The sequence below is a fragment of the Carcharhinus amblyrhynchos genome, chromosome 10 (genome assembly GCF_965287045.1).
Source record: "Carcharhinus amblyrhynchos chromosome 10, sCarAmb.v2.hapA, whole genome shotgun sequence".
Lineage (NCBI taxonomy): Eukaryota > Metazoa > Chordata > Chondrichthyes > Carcharhiniformes > Carcharhinidae > Carcharhinus > Carcharhinus amblyrhynchos.
This window is the reverse complement of record NC_137333.1, coordinates 88,983,992-89,008,391: the sequence shown is the minus strand read 5'-3', so window position 1 is coordinate 89,008,391 and position 24,400 is coordinate 88,983,992. Positions and strand designations below refer to the sequence as shown.

The window sequence follows — 24,400 nt, the reverse complement described above, 5'->3', positions numbered from 1 at the left end:
CTTAAGGATTTAAGATGAATTAGATTTAACTAGATGTGTTGGCCCAGAATTATCTGGATTAGATCGTTCACAGCACACTCCATTAGATTTCTTCTCTCACCTTGCAGTCCAAAAATCTTTTTAATCTCAAATTACTGAAAGCTCAAACTAATAATGGTGCAGTGAAGACATCAGGGCTTCTGTGATCTTGGTGAGCAATGGGACCAGCAATCTATCTCCTTAGCTAATGTAATTTAAGGAGAAAGAAACAGGAACAACAGTGAAATAAATAGAATGCATTAAGATCAAATCAGATACTGAAACATTGGATTAAGGGAAAGACAAAAGAGGCAGAAAGGAAAAAATATTTTTTTAAATGTCTGAGAACAATACTTAATTTCTTTTAGTTTCACATGTTCCCTTTCTGGGATGGAAGGGTTGAATGACACTTCAGTGACGTGAATCTCATTATTAAAAAAAGTACCTATGCTATTGAGTACCAGCTGTAACTTCACATGGCAAGTTTAATGCATGATTAATTAAAATGACTGCAGTTCTGTGAAAGTTGGTGAAGTGCTGCTTTCCACGGTAGACAGTGGAGCACAAAACATCCAGTGATTTGTGATCATACACAACTGATGGGGTATTATTGCCTTGCCACAAAGTGATGGATATTTAAGTGCATCATTTCCAGCGCATTCTGGTCAATTATCATCAACATGTTACGTTTTAAGTTGAGTTACCAGCAGATGGCAGCAAACACCACTTAATACAATAGACTAACTAAACTTGACCTGTTATCGTTTTCCAGAATTATTACTGGTATTTTCCTGTGCATTTTTAATAAGAGCCATAAATGAATTGTTTGTAACAAGTTAGTATGTCATCCTCTCTGATTCCCTCCTCCATTTCCTCTCTGCTCTCATATTCCCACCGTCCCTCTCTGCTGTCCTCCTTTCCTCAATGCCGTTCTCTAAGTAGACCACATTTGTTATGTTCTTGCAATTACTAACCTGTTTATGACATTTCTTTCATTGTCACTTTCAATAAACATGATCCATGCCCATTTCTCCCACAACTTCTTTGTTTGAACGCCACCAATAAAGTTTCCATCCTTTGTGCAGCAAGACGTGTTGAAACATGCTTAGAGTACTACATACAGTTCTGTTGTCATATTACCAGAAGGATATGAAGCATTAGAGAAAATGTAAAAAAAAAATTTGTAAGCATGATATTGGAAGTATAGAGAATGTACAACTACGAGAAAAGACTTGCTGTGCAGTCCCCATCCATTTGCCTCACCATTGACTGCTGAGCTTTCAGTTGTCTAATTTTCCATTCATTTAATACCGTTCTTGAAACCCACCCCTTCGATTAGGCACCTTGAGACATTTCTATGTAAAATGCTATATAAATGCACATTGCTGTTATAGGAGAAGTCAGTCTTTGAAGCTGCCTGTCTGTTCATTATGTATTCTTGCTTCTAGTTTTGTTGGACCGAGGGAGCAAATTGCGAAATGCAATGGTGATTTCTGCTATGAAAACAGTTCCCATTGGTGTGTCTGGATTGGAGGACAGTCCTTACATGGCTCCATGCCAGGACATTGGCATATCAAAATCAAAGTAAGCTTGATGAAATTTTCAGTAATTGAACTGCTGTTTTTGTGTCTTTGAATTTGAAGCAATCATCATTTTTAACCTGAGAGCTAACCAAAAGAATTAAGACAACTTTCTTGTAGCAACATGAAAAGTAGGAGTGGTCGGAATGAACTCTTCACACTACTCGCTAAAACTACCAACTCATCTAATTCTGCTTTTGATGTATAGCATTTATGGTTTTAGTTTCATACTCTTATAGTAGGACATTAGACGTAGTTCTTGAGGCTAAAGGGATCAAAGGATATTGGAAGCAGGTGAGATTGAATCTGATGATCAAAATGAATGGCAGAGCAGGCTCAAAGTGTCAAATGGCCCACTCCTGCTTCAAGTTTCTATGATGAGATAGATAGATACAAAATATAAACGTCTAAAGTTTTCCCCTCCTGTCCATGGATGACATCAGTACTTGAAAAATAGCCATTGGGGTGAAGTATCAATGTTCCATTAGGTAATTTGATGTGAGGTACATCATAGTCTTGTTAGATTGTGTCCTGAATCTGTATTTAAAACGATGTATTCTAATAGGAATAACTAGATAATGATAAAGAGTGAGACTACTAATTAGAAGCTGATGACGCCGGTTCTACGAAGGCAGATTTAGTTTCTACCTGAGAGGACTGATCTTCACTGGACATGTGTAAGGTAGTATAGGTGCTCTTGCCATCCCTGCACTACTGAAAGAAAACTATCTGCCTAGTTGCTTTCCACTGACCATTTGACAGGAACTCTTGGAAGGGGTGTGTGGGTGGCATGAAGACCTAATTGTGAGTGGCTGCATGATCAAACCATTTGTCAGCATTTGCTCTCTAAGCTCACACATGATGCATAGCCATCTGGGCAACATGTCATAAGACTGCCAGCATCCATGGAAGTTATGTAAGGGCTTTATATGAACTGGACTGGAATGATTTTAAATTGGTTCTGAACGCAGTTTGAGATAGCAAGACTCAGCACCTATAGGTGAGTAAAGGAGCAAACTAGAAAGGAAATAACCAACCAAATCCACTAAGAATGAGTCATAAATAATGGATCATATTTTATAATGGTAGGATATCTGACAGTCAGACTTATTGTTGCATTAGCAGATTAAAAGATGACAAGCTGTTGAAGTGAGAGATAATCTTGCAGTGAGGAAAACTAAGCACCTGGAACCAGAGTGAAGCTGTACGTCTCAAAGAACCAAATCGAAGCGTTGTGAAATCAGCTGCATAAGGCCTAGGTGACAAAGCATAAGTTAAAGTGAGTGAATGGAATACTAAGTCAGACATAAAAGAGAAACAAAGTGAGGGAAAGAAAGATTGGATTAAGAAAGATTTAAAAAAAATGACAGTAACTTATTTGAAAATTGTAATTCTACAATTTAAACCTGAAGGACTGAGTCTCCATTCTTACAATGGTTAATTTTCAGTGTCGGAGAGGTTGACTGGAAGTAATTAACATTCACTACATCATAAGAAGTGTAATTAGACTGAAATGGACAAGATTTAATTCAGATGTACCTCACAAGTACAACACATTACAATAAATCTCAATAATAAAGCAAGCAGCAGGATGCTGTTGCTGGAATGCCACACCTCGGACAGCAACTTATGGGTTTTTGATGTCTATCTCATACTTGAAGCTGAGGTACAGTTTGTGCCTAAATAATGGAGAATAGCAATAACTCACTTATTCTGAGAGCAAAGTATAGCCCAATGATTTTAACCAATAATTGAGGTGAATGTAAGGAAATATTACCAAGATGCTGGAAGTTCAGAATAATTCCATCAATTCTTGGTGGAAAAGTTAGGTTAATATCGTGAAAGGTCTGCACTTGATACACTCTCTTTGTAATTGATAATAGACCAGTCCTTAAATGTCCATTAAAATTGAATATACTGCAGATCAGTACAAACAAAAGATGAAAGGAGAGATATGCTGTCTGATGTGCGATCTAGCTTTTATTGAAAGATGGTTGAAAATTGAGAGAGTTTCTCGTTGTATCATTTAAAAAAAAATTCAATTCCAATTACATTGAAATCAATTTTCTGCTTATGGTGTGTGAGACCTCGGTGGACACTTATACATGCAGGCAGATTGAAGAGGAATGGTGCTGCAGTGCACAGTCAGCATTTATTCCACTGCACCATGAATCATTTGCTTTGGTCTGACAGTGTATTGTACATACTAAACCTGAATAATTTTGAATCTGTTCTGAGTGTGATTTTTGTGGAAAGATTGCATTTATTCCATCTTTGATTTGAAGTTCAGTCTGCTTTGTTAATATTGAATAAAAGTTATGAATATTGAACAAATGTCAATAGAAAACAATACTGCAGTGCAAGTTGCTTGAAGTGAAAATATGTTTTCAGAACCATTAGAAGGTTGAGAGTACTAACCTACAAGCTAGTTTCTAAAGTATTTGTTTTTACAGATGGAATATGTAACCGATTTAATTTCCAAGCTTGATTGCAGATCATTTATTTGACTTATTATTGTCACAAGAATTAGCGTATAGTGAAAAGTATTGTTTCTTGCATGCTATACAAAGTATACCATTAACTTGTAATTGCATCATAATTGTTAATCCTTGAGTACCAATGACCTTGTAAATCAGCTATTTCGGATGTCAATATTTCTCATTACATTAACCACGTAGTGAGATTTCTTCTGTGCATCTCTTACTATCTGTTCATTGTCAACTTTCTGCATTTGGGTTTAAAGAAAATACTCAGTGGAAATAATTTTGAAAGTATTATTTCCATTTTAACACATCACGGAAATATCAATAAACAACTTATTTTTAACAGACTACATTTTTTAATTCTAATATGAAATTATCCAGTTATTTTAAAAAAGAATCTTCCCTGGACGGCAGTTTGATATGCTAAATATTTGTACCAATGGATTTATTGATGAGCTTGTTACTTGAGTTATCTGATCAGTCACACTTCTGTAGATGAATATTATATGCCTCAACTGCCATGGGCGTATTCTGCTAATTGCTGGTCACTCTACATTTGCAAACATTACATCTTAAAATATTGTAACTGTCTTTTAGCTACAATAATCATTCTTTTTTTCTCCGTCAGAATGCTCCAATCTCAATCTGGAAAGTTGCTTCATAATTTGCTGGAAACTGAAGCTACTTTCCCAACCCAAGATTCTTTACAGCCTTCTCCTGAGCATCCATTAAAAGAAGTTCATCCTAACACAGAAGCCACAGCTATCAAGTTACTCCTAGGGAGGTAAGTGTAGGGAGTGGTTTTCATTTTGATTTGCTTTGTACATGTAACTTTGCATTTGTTTCCATCAGCAAACCTGGTACTTTTATGCCAAGGGAAAGGTTTAGCTATTGAATCCCTTGCTTGTTGGCCCTGTTCAGCCTGCCCTTCGTATTGATCCCAAATTGAGATGAAATTCAGACTTTGTTTGGGATTGGATATTGATCAGAATCAGTGTTGTAATAGTGGATTTAAACTAATTCACCAAGATGCTGAAGAAATTACTGGGGTCTCGGGGTGAGGTTGGGAAGTAGGTTGTGGTCAGTATAAAATAAAATGTGGAGGTGGCATAACATTGCTGTTCCATGCCATGGAATTTGATCAACAGTGGGAAAGGCAGCATTCTAACCACCCCTCCCACAGAGGACAATTGAGGTTCTTCATTAGCCAATTAAGTACCATTTTAGGGACTCTTCCCTGCTTCTGCCACATGGAGAGGCCACTCATCAAACTCTGGTAGTCTCTATGTGGGGGTTGGTGGGAGAGAGTGCGGCTTTCCTGATCAGGCACTCTGACACACTGAAATCCCTGTTAGCAAGAGCTGCCCCTGCCCTCACTCCCATTAGTACTGAAGACAAGTTGCTGTATATTAGTAATACACGCTACTGTTTGGTACAACTTTAACCTGCTCTTATTTTGCCTACAGTACTGACTCTTTCCCTGTCCATGACTGGGATGGCATTGGCTCCCCTCCAGAAACTCCATCTGCAGGAAGTAGTGTTTTAGATGAAAGTGAACTGAATGACCCTCATTATGATCAGAGCCTTTTGGAACATCTCTTTTACAAGAATCCTGTGAGTCATAAGGGTCCAGAGATCCTACTTCTAATAATGTCAGCATATTACCATCTGATTCTGGCTAATAATAGCCATGGATAATTTTATGTACTGTAAACTTGTGCTTTATGCTCCAATGCGAAATGATTTGGAATGTTTAAAAACAGATGACTTCCATCTCTATGCTGTTAGCTGGAAATGATGCTGAAAAACCATACTTTTTCTTTAGACTAAGAGGCCAGTTAAGCACCTGCTCCCTGGTTGCTACCAGTTCCGCCCTGGAACACAGTGCAGGAAAGTGCAGTAGCGCAAGATTTGTTCAACCACTACCTTTGTGGTACTGACAACTGAACCACAATAAATATGCAAAACTTCTGTGCTATTTGAATATGCTGTCTAGAAAGACATCATTTGTAGTGCAGGCTTGGTGGGCTGAAGGGCCTGTTACTGTGCTATACTGTTCTTTGTTCATGCCGTCCCTCTGCAAGCATAACTTAGCTAGTCCTAATGCTTGGCCCTTTCCTCTTTTGGGGCAATTTATTTTCTCCTTGGGTGCATCTCCAATTCTGTGTTGAAACCCCTGATTACATCAAAGCATTTCAGACCCTTGCCACTGTATAGCATGCAAACAATAATACTTTTCACTGGGTACCAATACATGTGACAATAATATATCAAACTCATTGCGTAATTTTTTCTTTCTCATGTCACCATTGAACTTTTTGCCAATCTTCTTAAATTGGTGTCCACCCATTCTAAAATAAGCAAAACAATACAGAGGCTGAACTCCAAAACAAGAATGATGGAAAAACTCAGCAGGTCTGATAACATCTGTAGGGCGAGAATAGAGCCAACGTTTCGAGTCTGGATGAACCTTCGTCCAGGGCATTCTGTCTGCTTCCTCTCCTTGCGGATGCTGCCGGACCTGCTGAGTTTTTCCAGCATTCCCTGTTTTTGTTTCCAATCGTTCTTGACTCTTTCACCAGTAGGAAAAGCTTGTCTCTATCTACTCTCCAGCTGTCTCATTATTTTGGTCACGTTTATCAACTCTCCTCTCAAACTTATCTAAGGAGAACAACGCAGCTTTTCCAGTCTATGCATACAACTGAAATCCTTTATCCCTGAAACGAGCCTCAAGTTTTTTGTGCACCCTTTCTAAAGAGTTCACATCTTTCTAAAATGAAGTGAGCAGAATTGGACATAACTCCAGCTTGGGCCAAATCAGTGCTTTATTAAGGTGCCTCATGATTTTCTTGCTTGTGAAATTGAGCCAGAATCTGATGTTCCCCCTTAACTACTTTCTTGACCTACCTTACCACCTTCAATTATTTATGTACATATACCCCCAGGGCTCTCTGTACCTGCACCCACTTTTGTGAGATATCACTGCATCTCCATGTATGCTACCAGTTTTCAGCTGATATCAATATTTTAGCTACTGAGAATGGACTTGGCCTGCAACAGCAAACCTAATCAGGATATATGCATCAGGATGTTAGATGTTGATATGCCTGGCATTTAATTGTATAAGCTTTTAATTGTGAAATGGAAATAGTGCAGTCATCAAAATTATTAGCTCGGTTGTTCAACAAATATTTTCGATGCAGCTAATGATGTGCACTTCATTAATATTTTAAAGAATGTGAGCCATTCCGAACTTGCATGTAGCTAACTGCAACACAGTATGCTGTGGCCTTATGTAGTCCTCCACTAAGATTAGCCCAAACTCCTAAGTTGACCATTCCTGTTACGTTTTATCTGAAATAATAGAATCAAATGAAAGTGATATTAAACTATTAGTGAAAATGATCACGTTCCCTGTATTCCTTAATTTTCCATTTCTGCAATAGAAATATAGTTTTTTTAAAGTTTATTTATTCGTGGCACAAGTAGGCTCGCATTAACACTGCAATGAATAGTCGCCACACTCCAGCACCTGTTTGGGTACACTGAGGGAGAATTTAGCATGGCCAATGCACCTCAGCAGCAAGTCTTTCGGACTGGGAGGAAACGCATGCGGACTCCACAACCCAAGTATCCAAGTCAAGAATCGAATCCAGGTCCCTGGTGCTGTGAGGCAGCCGTGCTGATCACTGTGTCACCTTGCTGCCCCATGATAATGATTTTAATACAAGTTTTGTACGCCTGGAAAAGCTGACTTTTGATATCAGGTGAACTATAGCACGTTACTGCAATCCTGAAATTAATCCTTCACACGTATTAATTTGAGTTCTTATCCATTATTTATTTTTATGTAGAAATATGAAAGTAGTGCAAGTGATTTTACTAGTGAAGATGAGTTGGATACGTCGAAGACAAAAATGAGACAACAATCCCTTCACAAAGCTGATAACCGTAACCAGCAGGGATTGTCCCGCCTTGCATCAGATCACAATGTTATTGATTTGAATCAAAATGAGACAGCAAAGAATGTCAGGTAATACACTATTTTACAGAATTTAAGCCATTCTGAACTCATATGCAGCAATATGTAGCACAGTATTGTGATGACACTGTGGTATTGATATATTTTAGGTTTAAGGGAAATGTTTAAGATTTGAGTTTTTGTTATACAGGCAGTTCAGTATGTGGAAGCAATACAGCTCCGATGTTGGGAAAGCGGGATAACTATTCATTTTAACCATGTCGTGTTTACTTAGGAGAGGGCTAACGGCTCTTGTTCACAAATGAAAAGGTCCCCTGGGTTTTCTTGATTAGAGGAATGGAAGCTGGGGTTTTTGTTTAGGTATACAGGGTCATGTGATGATGTGGTTAATAGGAGGACCTAGGTATGTAGCAGACAGAGAAAAACGGCTTTCTGTTCAGTTTCTGGCTGAAGTTGTTTAAAGACAGAAGTCTGCAAGCTACTCCTGAAAATCAAAACCTTTCTGAAAGCTTCAAGGGTGTTAACCCAATTTATAGCAAGTATACTGGGTTAGCTAACTGTATTTAAAGTAGCATTTGAGTCTTAAGAGGTCTGTTGCTTATTTGGAACTGAAATAGTGTTAAGTTAGAAATTAGAGTTTTTTTTAAACTATTGTTCAACTGTTAAAAGCTAAGCTGTTTAATTTTGCTAGAGCTGTATTTAGACTGGATTATGAATAAAGCTTGTTTTGATGAAAGATCTTTAATTTGTCAGTGGAGTTACTCCTGGAGCAGAACATCCTATCCTCACATTTATGCCAAAATAAAAAAATTCTTAAGGTCTCATTTAGCTTCATACAATACCTTGGGGTTCAGGTCCTGAATCCTAACAGCACGGTGGTTAGCACTGCTGCCTCAGTGCCAGGGACTCCGGTTTGATTCTTGGCTTGGGTCACTGTCTGTGTGGAGTTTTCATGTTCTCCCTGTGTCTGCGTGGGTTTCTTTCGGGTGTTCCAGTTTCCTCCAACAGGCCAAAGATGTGCAGGTTAGGTGCATTAGCCATGCTAAATTCTTCCGGAAGAGACACCAGAGTGTGGCAACTACGAGATTTTCACAGTAACTTCATTGCAGTGTGAATGTAAGCCTACTTGTGACGGATTGGCCATGCTAAATTGCCCCTTAGTGTCAGGGGGATTAGCAGGTTAAATATGTGGAGTTATGGGGATAGGGCCTGGGTGAAGCTGTTGTTGGCGCAGGTCCAGTGGGCCAAATGGCCTCCATCTGTACTGTAGGAATTCTATGATTCTTGTCTGAAGTTATTGCCACATAGCCCATTGGAACTGCACCAATTGGTCAGATTTCATATATGAACCAACGTTTATTTTGTGTCAGTTAATAATGGGAATCCTGGCTTTCCAATTCTTCCTGGGGTTTTGTTATACATGGTACTGTATCTGGCAATCTTTAAATATTATAGCTCAGAATTATGTCATGCATTTATCCCCTGAGCACACTAGCGCAATCTGCTCTTTATAAAGATGAGTGAAGATCTGCAATTGCTTAGCTTTTATAAATTGCACATGTTTAATCATTTTAATGTCTCTTCTCTACAGCTCCTACCCTGTGCAAGAAGGCCCTCTATTAGCTGAGCAGGAGATGCAAGCTATCGAATTAAGTGTTGATAGACTAACACTGCTGGGTCGCCTTCATCTGGCCAGAGTTATCATTGAAACACTAAAACTTCCCCCAGATAGCACTCAAACAACCCCAAAGCAAAAAGGCAGTCGTGGAAAGCCACCTCGACCTGTTCCAGGAAAAAAATGGTAATTTCTGAAATGTCACAGCACAGCATGTGCAGTTCTTAAGCTTGCCTCTAAAATGGCAGATTGGCATATTTGTCAGCACTTTTGCCTCAGAATTAGCAGGTGTGGGTTTAAACTCACTTCAATACATCATGTAGATTTTTGTTTTGATGTGTAACTAAATGCATGCTGCATTGTCACAGTTGCCGTTTTTTAGTAGTGAAGGGAGTGGGTGTTCAGTGTGGTGGCTGTGTTGTCAATCAACAGACTGCTATGTCCTGAATAGTGTTGAATTTCTAAAATATTGTTGCGGCTGCACTCATCCTGGCAAATGGAGGCTATTCCTGGCTATCTTAAAGAAAATGGAGAAGCTTTAGAGAGTCAGGTGGTGGGCTAGAATGTGTAGAATCGCCAGCCCCTGATCTGGTCTCGTAGCCACTGCATACTTGTGGCTGGTTTAGTTAGGTTTCTGATCTATTACTGGGGGGGATTCTGTAATGGCAATGCTAAAGTATGTCAAGAGAAAACTTTCGCAAAGCTCTTGTTGGAGATGGTCATTGGTTGGCTTTTATCAAACAACCTGACAACCATTTTGAAAGTCTGTGTATAAATGCAAGTTCTTTCTTTCACATCTTAGAATCGGCTGGTCTAGCATACCCCACTATTGTGTAAATGCATTTGTTTCTTGGCTGACATATCTGAATTTTGTATTTGTGTCTTATTAACATTTTATGGATTGCTTTATCAGTCTCCTTTCTGTTGTGTGCAGGAGATCTGAAGTAATGGCTGGGAATCTACTTGCACTCTCCAAGTGATTGATTTGGTTGGTTAAAAAAGCAATTTAGCCCTACATAAAAAAAAATTGCACATTGAAATGACTTGGCTGCAAAAGTCTCCACTTAAGACTGAGTCAAGAAACAGTTTCTTCTCAGAGAGTGATTAGTATTTGGAATTCTCTTCTCCAGCAAGCAGTGGAAGCTGGGTTGTTGAATATTGAAGGCTGAGTTAGATTGTTGATTAACAAGAGAATTGAGAGTTATGGTGGAGGCATGCAGAAAAATGGAGTTAAGGCCACGTCTTGTTGAATAACAAAGCAAGCCTGCTCCTACTCCTTGTTCTAATGGGTAACATGATTGCACAGGGAAAGATAAGAAAATGTTATGCAGTGATTACGTATCTTTTGGAGAGGACAAATTAACCATAGCCCTCCCCGGTAAAATTTTTTTTTGAAATGCAAGCAAGCATTATCACTGATGGTGAGATTACTGTCGACAGTTGTCAGTTCAGTCGGTTAGGGGATCATGAAAATCAACAAAAACAACTTGTACGTTACAATTAACATAATAAAATGTCCCAAAGCACTTCACAGTAGCATTACAAAACAAAATTTGATAACCAGCCATATAAGGAGATATTAGGTCAGGTAACCAAAAACCTTGGTCAAAGAGACATGTTTTAGGAACTGTCTCAAGGGAGGAAAGCAGAAGGTAGAATGGTGAAGAGGTGCAGGGAGAAAACTTGGGGCCACGCAACTGATGTTGAGGCCAACATGACTCAAATGTTTTTTTCCCCTGGGGTTTTGCAAAGTAGGACTTGATTAGGTTGATTGACAGAAAAATCAGGTGACTGGGTGGAGCTAGGCTTACACAGAGAAATCCTGTTCAGTGTGCTGCTTGGGATCTTTAGAAGGAGGTTGCTTTCTCTGTGTCTCTTTTTCTTTCTCGAGTTGGAGACTAGAATCTGCTTTAAAAAAAAAGCTTCTTTTTCTGAGATTCTGTAATTCACTGGAGGTGGTTATATGAGAGTCAGAAGACACGTGTCTGCCTGGATTTCTATCCAGAGGTGTTAAAAGGCTGGGAATCTAGCATCCACGTGAGCATATCTGGTGCTAACTGATTCTAAAGAAGGGATTAATGTTTATGGAGTACTGCTTACATTGGAACTATAAAGATAGCTAGCTATTAAGTATTATAATTTGTCATGTTTAAGTATATGCATTGGTAAAAGTTATGCTGATTCTTTTTGTTGTATTCTGTGTTCTTAAATACAATTTGTTTTGATAAAAGCTTCCTAGTGGGTCAGTTGATTCATACCTGGAGCAGAATATCTTATGCTCATCTAATGCCAAAATCATAAAAGTTGGGGTCTGGGCTAACTTCATAATATACCTTGGAATTCCTGATCTGGTCCCAAGGTGATAGGAGAATGGGACTTGGTTGTGTGTTAAAATGCTAGCAACAATTTTGATGACCCTCAAGTATATGAGGGTGTAATGTCGCAGACTAGTCAGTGTGATTAAAATAGTTCCAGCAGCAGATCCATATAAATTAATGTATTTCATTTTTTGGAAGCCATTTGTATGGGCTTTGTTACTTTTAGTTTCTGCTGAGTGGTGACTCCAAGTATGTTGCTGGGGGATATAGGGCAGCACAGTGGTTAGCACTGGTGCCTCACTTTGCCAAGAACCCAGGTTCGAGCCTTATGTGACTTCTGTCTGTGCAGAATTTGCACATTCTCCCCGTGCCTGTGTGCATTTTCTCTGGGTGCTCTGATTTCTTCCCATAGTCCAAAGATATGCAGATTGGGGGGTTGCCTCTTGGTGTCCAAAGATGTGTAGGTTAGGTGGATTAGCAGGGTAAATGCTGCTGTGCAGAGGGGAGTGGGTGTCCTTGTGCAAGAATCCCAAGAAGTTGGTTTGGAGGTGCAGCAGGTAATTAAGAAGGCAAACGGAATTTTGTCCTTCATTGCTAGAGGGATGGAGTTTAAAACAGCGAGGTTATGTTGCAGGTGTATAACGTGCTGGTGAGGCCATACCTGAAGCACTGTGTGTACAGTTTTGGTCTCCTTACTTGAGAAAGGATATATTGGCACTGGAGCGGGTGCAGAGGATGATTCTGGAATTGAGAGGGTTGGCTTATGAGGAGAGACTGAGTAGACTGGGACTATACTCACCGGAATTCAGAGAATGAGGGGAGATCTTATAGAATCAAGTAAGATTATGAAGAGACTAGATAAGTAAGAAGCAGGGAAGTTGTTTCCACTAGCAGGTGAAACTAGAACTAAGGGGCATGGCCTCAAAATAAGGGGAAGCAGATTTAGGACTGAGTTGCGGACAAACTTCTTCAATGAAGGAATGTGAATCTGTGGAATTCCCTGCCCAGTGAAGCAGTTGAAGCTACCTCATTAATTGCTTTTTAAGGCAAGGATAGATAAATGTTTGAACAATAAAGGAATTAAGGGTTATGGTGAGTGGGTGGGTGATTGGAGCTGAGTCCACAATAAGAACAGCCATGATCTTATTGAATGGCGGAGCAGGCTGTAGGGGCCAGATGACCTACTCCTGCTCCTAGTTCTTGCGTTCTGAATGTGCAGAGGTGTGGGGATTGGGACGGGGCGGGAGGGGCTGGATATGGTGCTCTTTCAAGAGTTGGTGCAGAATCATGGAACCCTTCATGCACTGTAGGGATTCTGTGATTCAATAGATTGATTAATGAAAAAGCTGCAGACAATTTATTGACTTCATTTGAAGAATATAATTATTTCAAGAATTAAATCCCAATTCCTTTTTTTTGATATTCCACAGCACTTACTTTGTTGAGTATAACTTTCCTGTAGCCACACCTTCAAGAGGTGGAGCTAGAGGTGTGTCAATGGCCTCTGAAATTACACGGGTAGCCTCCAGTAAAGTTACAAGAGAAGGTAAGACAAATAGACAAATGTGTTGGTGGTGCATTTAATTAGAAATTGTGTATGGTTAACATTATATCCCAAAATATAGTTCTGTTTTTAGGTAAATTTTTGTGCTCTTATCCATGTCAGTTGGAGACAGTGGTAATGAATAAAGGCAGGAAATTATTGTGGCGTCTGTTCTTACTAGAAAATAAACAATGAATTTGTCTGAGCTGCCAACTTGCTTTCTATCTCAAAATTGACAAGAGGACGTATTTTCCACATTGCTGGATAGGGAATTTTATGAGTCTTGGAGAAATCTTAGAGTAGGATAAAATATTGAATTGGTAATTTAGAAAAAACCTTAATTTGAGGCACAATATTCAAGTCAATGGTAAATGTCACAGTATAGTTAGTGCAGCCACATTTTATTGATTTTGAATTGAGCATTCAGAAAAATTAGCTGAAGCTTCTTCCTGAAGTTATTGAAATTGATTTTTGTTGTGAGGAAGAGGAAGAAAAGATGTAGTACAGTAGGTCTCCTAACATGCTCTTGTGAGCTTCATGCTGGGTAGAACCAAGGAATCTTTGGCTTGGATGATGGAAGAAAAACTCAATGGTCACCTTGACCATGGCAAAAGAGAAAATTATTGCTAAGGTTGTCCTGAGTTAGTTAATTGTGGCAGGCGGTAACAGTGGATATTTAAAGGTTCATTACTAGGGATTATAATTACTTTTTTAAAAAATTATTGTTTTCTATTTTCTACAGCTGTTAAGTTCCAGCAGCGCTTTGTTTTTCCTATCTGTTTTAGTGGTTTAATGATAGAACGATGGTGGAACTCAGATCTTCTGTTCAAAATTTACTCCAGGAAGAGTACGCAGAAAAAGGTTAGACTTCAACTGTGTTTCAAAAGACTTGATAATGTAAATATTTATTTTGTGACCTGGTATGTTCTTAAAATTTTTAAGCCAAACTAATTTGAAATTTACCCCGTAATCAACATTGGGTCAGATTTTATGATGAGATTAACAGTGAAACTGACAACACTATAACGGGGTCAACTGGGCAGACACTTCTGGCATCTGCAAATGAATAATTCAACAACAGATCCAGAAATTTCTGTCCAAGACAGCCCTGCTCCATGCCAGAGTGCAGAGTTGTCAGTGTACTCATAAGAACTCAAGAATTAGGAGCAGATGTAGGCCATTCAGCCCTGAGCTTGCAGTGCCATTTGATAAGATTGTAGTTGATCTGATTGTTGTTTCAAATCTATTTTCCTGCCTACCCCTAAAATATTTGTAGGATAAAACCTATGTTGAGTTAGCAGATAATAAAACATAAAGTATGCTGGACTTAATAAGGGCACAGTGTACAAGAGCAAAGAGGTTTGTATTGTATTATTATTCATCACTAGTTCAGCTTCAGCTGGAATATTGCAACCTGTTCTGGGTATCACACTTTAGGAAGGATGTGAAGGTATTAGGAGGCTCAGTTCAAAAAGAAAAGAATTGCGAGAGTGATTCCAGGGGTGAGGAACTTTAGAAATGAAGATAGAACGGAAAAGCTAGGACTGTTTTCCTTGGGACAAGATAGTCAATATGAGATTTGATGGAGGTATTTAAATTCATGAGGGGCCTGGACAGAGCAGATAGGGAGAAACTTTGAAAGGATTGAAAGCGAGATGATGATTTATGATCATCCTCAACATCGGTCCACAATCATCCTCAACACTAGTGCCCCACAGGCTGTGTTCTCAGCCCCTACTATACTTCTTGTACATCTATGACTGTGGCCAAATTGGCCCCCAAGTTTGCTGACCACACCACTGTGGTGAATTGGTGTGACGACAGTAATCTCTCCCTCAATACCAACAAAACAAAGGAGATTGTCATCGGCTTCAGGAAGTGCAGTGGAGAACATGTCCCCATCTACATCAATGGGGATGAGGTAGAAATGGTCGAGAGCTTCAAGGTTTTAGGTGTCCAGATCACCAACAATCTGTCCTAATCCCTCCATGCTGACCAAAGTTAGGAACACCCACCAATGCCTCTACTTTCTCAGAAGACTAAGGAAATTTGGCATGTCAGCTACAACTCTTGCTAATGTTTACAGATGCAGCACAAAAAGCATCTTTTCTGGTTGTACCACGGCTTGGTTTGGCTCCTGCTCAGCTTTTTACCATTTATATAGATGATCTGGAGGAGGGAACCGAGTGTAGGGTGTCGAAATTTGCTGATGACACCAAGATTGGGGGAACGGCAAATTGTGCGGAGGGTGTGGAGAGTCTGCAGAAGGATCTAGATAGGCTGGGCGAATGGGCCAGGAAATGGCAAATGGAATTTAATGTTGGCAAGTGTGAGGTGGTCCACTTTGGTAGGAAGAATGGTAGGAAGGACTATTACTTACGTGGCGAAAAACTGCAGCAGGCGACGGTGCAGAGGGACCTTGGGGTCCTTGTGCATGAGTTGCAAAAACCCAGCTTGCAGGTGCAGCAGGTGGTCAGGAAGGCGAATGGGATGCTGGCCTTCATAGCGAGGGGGATTGAATATAAAAGTAGGGAGGTCTTGCTGCAGCTGTATAGGGCATTGGTGAGGCCGCAGCTGGAGTACTGTGTGCAGTTTTGGGCGCCGCACCTGCGCAAAGATATTTTGGCCTTGGAGGGAGTGCAGAGGAGGTTTACTAGGCTGATACTGGAGTTGAGGGGGTTGAGCTATGAGGAGAGGCTGAATAAACTGGGCTTGTACTCGTTGGAGTTTAGAAGAATGAGGGGAGATCTCATTGAGACGTATAAGATGATGAATGGGATGGATAGGATAGAGGTGGAGAGACTCTTCCCACTCAAAAAAGACAGTAGGACTAGGGGGCACAGCCTCAAGATAAAAGGGGGGCGGTTTAGAACGGAGTTGAGGAGGAACTTCTTCACTCAAAGGGTGGTGAATCTCTGGAATTCTCTGCCCGTTGAAGTGGTGGAGGCTGCCTCGCTAAATATTTTTAAGACGCGGGTTGATGGGTTTTTGATAAGAGAGGGGATTAAGGGTTATGGGGAGAGGGCGGGAAAGTGGAACTGAGCCACGACAGATCAGCCATGATCTTATTGAATGGCGGGGCAGGCTCGTAGGGCTAGATGGCCTACTCCTGCTCCTATTTCTTATGTTCTTAATACTGGAGAAATTAATGGACTGCAAATTGTTAAATGCCCCAGGATCCAGATGAGCTACATGGGGGTGGCATAGTGGTTAGCACTACTGCCTCACCACACTAGGAACCCGGGTTTGATTCCCAGCTTGGGTCACTGTGTCCATGCGGAGCTTGCACATTCTCCCTGTGTCTGCGTGGGTTTCCTCTGGGTGCTCCAGTTTTCTCCCACAGTTCGAAAGACGTGCTGGTTAGGTGCATTGACCTGAACAGGTGCCGGAATATGGCGACTAGGGGAATTTCACATAACTTAATTGCAATAAGGTAAGCCTTCCTTGTGCCTAATAAAAACTAGGCTTTAAAACTTTAAACTTTACATCCCGAACTATTGAAAGAGGTGGATGCATTTTGAATGTTACAAATGTAACCCCACTGTTTTAGGAAAGAAGGAGAAGAGAACAAGGAACTATAGACTTGTTAGACTGATGTCAGTAGCTGGGAAAAATACTAAAATCTACTATAAAGGATGTGATAACTGGACCCTTAAAAAATAATGATAATTGAACAGAATCACAATTAATTTACAAATGGGAGATCATGTTTGACAAACATGTTGAAGGTTTTTTAAGGACATTATCAGCGGAAGTGATAAGGGAGAAGCAATGGAGTTGGTGTATTTGGATTTTCAGAAGGTTTTTAATATAGTCTCACACAGGGACTATAAAATTTAGTACATAAAATTTAGAACACATTGAATAGGGAGTAATGTACTTGAATGGATGGGCTAATGGACAAAAAACAGAGAGTAAGGATAAATGGTCATTGTCAGGTAGACAAGCTAAATCAGTACTTGGAGCCCCAGCTATTCAGAATTTTTACCAACGATTTGAAAATGGGGACCAAATGTAATATGCCCAAGTTTGCGGATGACACAAAACTAGATGGGGATATGTGTTAAGGATGGTGCAAAAAAACTTCAAGTAAATTTTGACAGACTTGGTGATTGGCAAGAAAGTGGCAGATGGAATATAATGTGGATGCACAATGTTATCCACTTGGGTAGGAGGGATGGAAGTACAGCATATTTCTTAAATGTAAGAGATTAAGAAATGTTGGTATCCTAAGGGACTTGGGTTTCCTTGTTCAGAAGTCACTGAAGGCTAGCATGCAGATGCAGCAGGCACTTAGGACTGCAAATGGTATTTTGGCTTTGTATGTTACACTTGAGTATGGCAGTAATTGGTTCTGGTACAATCCTTTCAAATCAGTCAGTACACTTGAAGCACAGGAAGTGACTAACATTGCAACTGTCCTTCACTGCTCCAGCAGCTGAATAATGCACTGGCTTGTAAAGTATGGCAAGCCAGGTAACACATACAATATATAACAATGTCTTTCTTCAGATGCATAGAACTTTGGTTAGACCGCATGTGGAACATTACATACAATTTTGGTCCTCTTAACTAAGCATGGATGTACTTAGCATAGAGGGAGTGCAGCAGAGGTTCACCAGACTAATTCTTGAGATGGCAGGGTTGGCCTTTGAAGAGAAATTGAGGACACTGAACCTGTATCTTTTTCAGGAGAATGAGGTACGACCTAATTGAAATTGTTATAGACTGTTATAGCAAGCATCTTCCTATTTTAAAGTATATACTGATATCTTTAGTGGGTATGAGTACGTGTGAGTGGTGTCATCAGTAATGCTGGTTTTTGCGGGCTTAGTCGTAACTACGAGGGTCCTGTGTAATTAGCTGCCTCCAATTCTGAGTTCATGCTGTATTGTATCTCAACGTTTTTATAAGTAAAAGATTTTGAATATCACAACACATTTGACTACATTTTTTATGACCAAGTTACCACATATTTTTGGCAACAAGGAGAAAATAGCAAAATAAAAAGGAAATAAAAATTTGTGGTTCAGCATGGCATGATGAAGATTTGCACAATGAGTAGTCCAAGTAGTAGCTAGTTTACAAAGTGAGCGGTGGTCAAAGGTGTGATTAGGGGGTTGATGAGTTACCTTTGAAAAACAAACTAGTAATACCATGATTATGTTCAGGACTATTAGTGAGTTAATGAACACGAACAGGGGTTGGACCAAATATGTGGAAAGGTATTTTTTTGGTGACCAGACTTGCAGATGACTAAAAATTCTTGTGTGTGTGTGTGTGTGTGTGTGTGTGTGCTGGGCAAAGATTTACAAGCTAGTGAGAAATTTAGCAATACCATGAAAACCAGGGGGACATTTCATTTGAGGATTTAGTACAGTTGGATGATCATAGAATCCCTACAGTGCAGAAGGAGGCCATTTGGCCCACTGAGTCTACATCAATAACAATCCCACCCAGGCCTTATCCCCATAACCCCATATATTTACTCCACTAATCTCCCTGGCACTAAGAGTCAATTTAGCATAGCCAGCCCACCTAACCCGCACATTTAGTTGCATTCGTTCAAAATCACCACAATCCTAAGCCCTCGATGAGTGCCCTGTGTAAAATTGTGTACAGTACAGAGAAGAACAATGCAAATGCAGATGCTTTGAGTCATCTTTAACTTTGGGTCATCTTCCTAGTAGAGGAATATTAAATATCACAATGCCTTTTTATGGCCAAGTTGAGACATTAGGTTGTGACGGATGGTCCAGCAACAAGTTACTGCAGAAACTTACAAACCTCTTAAGGGAGGTTTCTCTTGATTGGTGAGTCCAGAACCAGGGACACAGTCTCAGAATAAATAGCGAGCCATTTAGGACTGAGATGAGGTGGAATTTCTTCACCCAGCAGGTGATGAATTTTTGGAATTCTCTACCTCAAAGGGCTGTGGAAGCTTGAGTATGGTTAAGATATAGAAATTCTAGATACTAATGACCTCAAGGGATCGGTGACAGAATGGCATTGAGTTAGACAATCAGCTATAATCTAGTTGAATGCAGAGGAGGCTCGGCATGCTGAATAGTCTATTCCTGCTGCTATATTCCCATAATCGGAATGGATAGCTTGGATTGTCAATTCAGCAAAATTTGTGACTAAACCAGTGCTCTGGAGCATTTTTTAGTACACTGGATATAACTTAATGCATTATTGGTGACTTTGTTTGTTCTCTGATCATCTGTTGATATTAGTATGACCAAAAGCTAAGAAGTGGAGCCTGAATTGCTTCCGGATTTCTGCCATATCAGGAGCTGACCACAAGGAGGCATCTGTGAACAGATGAGGAACCAGATTCTGATTTCTTCTCTCCCTGAAAACTGAGCAAACTGTTATTAATGTGCACAGTGTGATCAAAGATGCATATTTAAAATGCACAAATAACTCTGTGCATTTATTGCAGCAAAAGGCATTTTATAATGTGTATAAATAATCTTGTGTGAAATAATTTGCTTCAGCTGTTCTAACCGAATTATATTTTTCCTTTTCTTCGTTGAAGCCTGTTTTGATTGGCACAGCTAGTCTTGCTCTTCGATCTGTCATTCAGTCAGATTTGTTAACTATAACCAGTGAATTGCCTGTGGAAATGGTGTGTGACAATAAAGGGAAGCAGCAACAGATTGGCCCTTTAAAGGTAAGCGTTCAAATTTGTATAGTGGTTTGGGAGGGAGAATTGAAAGCTGCAGTGCAGCTACCAGCACAGTGGTTAGCACTGCTGCTTCACAGCTCCAGGGTCCTGGGTTCGATTCTCGGCTGGAGTCACTGTCTGTGTGGAGTTTGCACATTCTCCTCATGTCTGTGTGGGTTTCCTCCAGGTACTCTGGTTTTCCCCCACAGTCCAAAGATGTTCAGGTTAGGTTGATTGGCTATGCTAAGAAATTGTCCCTTAATGTCCAGGGTAGCGGGATTAGTGGGTATAATATGTAGGGATATGGAGGTACGGCTGGGTGGGATTGTGTTCGGTGCAGACTTGATGGGCTGAAGGGCCTCTTTCTGCACTGTAGGATTCTATGATAAATAAGATTTGCTGGTCCTGATCTGAGAATTATGAGACCGCTGTCCCCTCTTTTCCCCTGTGGCTCCTCTGTGGAACATTCTGTTCATGAGAAAGTAAGGTGAAATGGTCATGTGTAATTCAGATTACGTTGCTGTCATTCACTTTCTTGTGCCTATGTGCACTAACCACTTCCAACATTTCATCAAGAAATACTGCTTATGATGTGAAGAGAATGGCTCTGCACAAATGCTTGTTGCCATGTATGTTGTGGTTGTGACTCCAAGTTAGCATACTGTGCTCAGCAACCACTGAGCCCTACTGGTTTAATTCCTCTTAGTCAGACTATTATGCCATATTGTTCTGCAGATATCAGGGATTTAAATAGGCCCACAGTGTGGTGCATTGGTTAGATGGATGGCAAGAAGACAAGTGGATGGGATGATGAACATAGCATTGTCAACATTCATCCATTGCGTCTTGGCCACTGGGTTAGCTAACAGTTGGACATCATTTACAATTTTGACACTAGACTGATAACCCAGAGATGTCTCCTCCAAGATTTGGGAAGTATTGCTTTGAGGGGCTTTTTCTATCCATCCCAGTCATCCAACCCCTGACAGACCCTCCCCTCAACTAAAAATTGCAAATGCAGCCAGTTATTTTTTAAAGGTTGGGTTTACAGGGCTGGGAATTCCCCTGACTCTGCACACGTGACTCAATGAAAATTTGGGCTGAGGTGAGGCTGTGATAATCTTTTCAGGTAAAATAGTTTACCAATCTGCTCATCTAAACCCATATAAACAATGGTCATTTTGGCAAGGAACGTTCTGGATTATGACTTGATGCCCAGTAAAGAGTCAATTTTAGGAGAGGGACAGGGAAGGAAATTGAGAGAACAGAGAAATGAAAATATTAATACTTGAGTCTCAAAGGTTTAGTGATTTATTTTCTTTATACTTTATTCATTAAAGTTATAACTTGGTTTGTTTTGTAGGTGTCTGTGGAGCTTGGAGCTGACGATAAAGATTTCACCAGCGCTAATACCAGATTAGCTGCTTCTCCTAAGACTGCTTATGTTGTATCCAGCTCTGGACCAAATTTGCCACCAGAGCCCAAAGATGTTGATGTGCATCTAGTGGATCCAAGTCCTGTTGGACCTCATGCCCCTGATTCATCTAAACAAAAGATCAAAGCTCAGTTGAAGCAAAGTCATGTGCAAGATGTACCCAGAATTTACCAGTCAGAACATTGCTGTCCTTCCTCTGTACCTGCAGTGCAAAATTTAATAGGACAGCTCAGTTCTTCGGTAGAGGAAGAAGAGGGTTTCTTATTGCATGTTCTGCTGATGGTGCCTAATGGAAAAGATTTTGTCATGGGAGATGGCATGATGCAGCAACAGTACAATATCTACTTAAAGTGTAAGCTTTTCAGCACAGATGAGGCGACGAGGTCCCCTGTTAGCTGGAGCACAAGCTGCCCAGTTTTTAACTTTTCATTGGTAAGATTTTTTTATATAGAGATTCAGCAAATATTAACAGATCACAAACACTAACATTTTGGACAAGATATTAAGAAGATGTTTGTTTCTTTCATTGCTATAAAAATGTACATGGCCAATAGGCCATTGGCGAAAATGTGCTGTGGCTGCAGGAGAAGAAAAGCTGTTGCTCTGATTACTGTAAATTGACCTAAAAACTATTCTAATTCTTCATGCAGAATTTTTATTTTATCCTAGATTTTGTCCATTTCAGTATAGCAGTGTAATCATAATTTAAAGAAATGTAATTTTGCAACAACTGTGCCATTTACATGCAAAGGGTGTAAGAAAGAAAAATTAGAGTATGAATTTTGATTGAACAACCCAGCCTGTGATATGAACTGTATTTAATTATTGATGGATTCACTTTCAGAATTACTTCAAGTATTAGGTAGATTTTTTTTTGTTTTTTTGCTAGGTAGCTCCAGTCACATTGACTTCCAGATTACTAGAGAGGATGAAAAATAACGTGATGATAATCGAAATCTGGAATAAAGTGATTAACACAGGGCAGGAAAAGCTACTTGGCCTTGTGAAGCTTCCTCTTCATCAATTTTACTTATCTTTTAGGTAAGTAGCATTCACCAGATGAAATGGCATATTCGTTCAAATGTAACCACAAATAGATTGGCCAATCTAAGACATAAGAACATAAGAAATAGGAGCAGGAGTAGGCCATCTAGCCCCTCGAGCCTGCCCCGCCATTCAATAAGATCATGGCTGATCTGTCGTGGCTCAGTTCCACTTTCCCGCCCTCTCCCCATAACCCTTAATCCCCTCTCTTATCAAGAACCCATCAACCCGCTTCTTAAAAATATTTAGCGAGGCAGCCTCCACCACTTCAACGGGCAGAGAATTCCAGAGATTCACCACCCTTTGAGTGAAGAAGTTCCTCCTCAACTCCGTTCTAAACCGCCTCCCCTTTATCTTGAGGCTGTGCCCCCTAGTCCTACTGTCTTTTTTGAGCGGGAAGAGTCTCTCCACCTCTATCCTATCCATCCCATTCATCATCTTATACGTCTCAATGAGATCTCCCCTCATTCTTCTAAACTCTAACGAGTACAAGCCTAGTTTATTCAGCCTCTCCTCATAGCTCAATCCCCTCAACTCCGGTATCAGCCTAGTAAACCTCCTCTGCACTCCCTCCAGGGCCAAAATATCCTTGCGCAGGTGCGGCGCCCAAAACTGCACACAGTACTCCAGCTGCGGCCTCACCAATGCCCTATACAGCTGCAGCAAGACCTCCCTACTTTTATATTCAATCCCCCTCGCTATGAAGGCCAGCATCCCATTCGCCTTCCTGACCACCTGCTGCACCTGCAAGCTGGGTTTTTGCAACTCATGCACAAGGACCCCGAGGTCCCTCTGCACCTTCGCCTGCTGCAGTTTTTCGCCACGTAAGTAATAGTCCTTCCTACCATTCTTCCTACCAAAGTGGACCACCTCACACTTGCCAACATTAAATTCCATTTGCCATTTCCTGGCCCATTCGCCCAGCCTATCTAGATCCTTCTGCAGACTCTCCACACCCTCCGCACAATTTGCCGTTCCCCCAATCTTGGTGTCATCAGCAAATTTCGACACCCTGCACTCGGTTCCCTCCTCCAGATCATCTATATAAATGGTAAATAGCTGAGGCCCCAGCACCGACCCCTGGGGCACCCCACTAGTCACCAACCGCCAATCCGAATAGCACCCATTGACCCCCACTCTCTGCCTCCTATTTGACAACCAATCCTCTATCCACGCTAACACCCTACCCCCAACTCCATGTCCCCTGACCTTCTGCAATAACCTCTTGTGAGGTACCTTGTCAAACGCCTTCTGAAAATCCAGAAAGACCACATCCACCGGCTCTCCTCTATCCACTGCCCTAGACACATCCTCATAGAACTCCAGTAAATTTGTCAGACACGACTTCCCTTTAATGAAACCGTGTTGCGTCCGCCCTATCAAGCAATTCCCTTCAAGATGCCTCGCAATTTCCTCCTTTAATGACGGATTCTAACATTTTACCTACCACAGACGTTAAACTAACCGGCCTATAATTCCCCGCCTTTTGCCTGGCACCCTTCTTAAACAATGGCGTAACATTAGCCGTTTTCCAATCTTCCGGCACTTCCCCGGAATCCAGCGACGTCTGGAAAATAACCACCAAGGCATCCACTATCACCTCCGCCATTTCTTTCAGAACCCTCGGATGCATTCCATCCGGTCCTGGGGACTTGTCCACAATCAGCCCCTCCAGTCTGTCGAGCACCACCTCTCTAGTAACAGTAATGTCA

At 40.6% G+C, this 24,400-nt stretch overlaps 1 protein-coding gene across 1 annotated transcript in view; it reads left to right on the top strand.

Annotated features, from left to right (window-relative positions):
• Positions 1-24,400, top strand: part of c2cd3 (C2 domain containing 3 centriole elongation regulator) — a 128,828-nt gene that overhangs the window by 35,231 nt on the left and 69,197 nt on the right. Inside the window, exons 6-15 of the mRNA XM_080197550.1 lie at positions 1,467-1,602; positions 4,710-4,865; positions 5,548-5,695; positions 7,936-8,114; positions 9,655-9,864; positions 13,427-13,542; positions 14,282-14,400; positions 20,081-20,215; positions 21,573-22,076; positions 22,534-22,685. Coding sequence (XP_080053676.1) covers positions 1,467-1,602; positions 4,710-4,865; positions 5,548-5,695; positions 7,936-8,114; positions 9,655-9,864; positions 13,427-13,542; positions 14,282-14,400; positions 20,081-20,215; positions 21,573-22,076; positions 22,534-22,685 — 1,855 coding nt within the window. The remainder of the gene's footprint in view (positions 1-1,466; positions 1,603-4,709; positions 4,866-5,547; positions 5,696-7,935; positions 8,115-9,654; positions 9,865-13,426; positions 13,543-14,281; positions 14,401-20,080; positions 20,216-21,572; positions 22,077-22,533; positions 22,686-24,400) is intronic.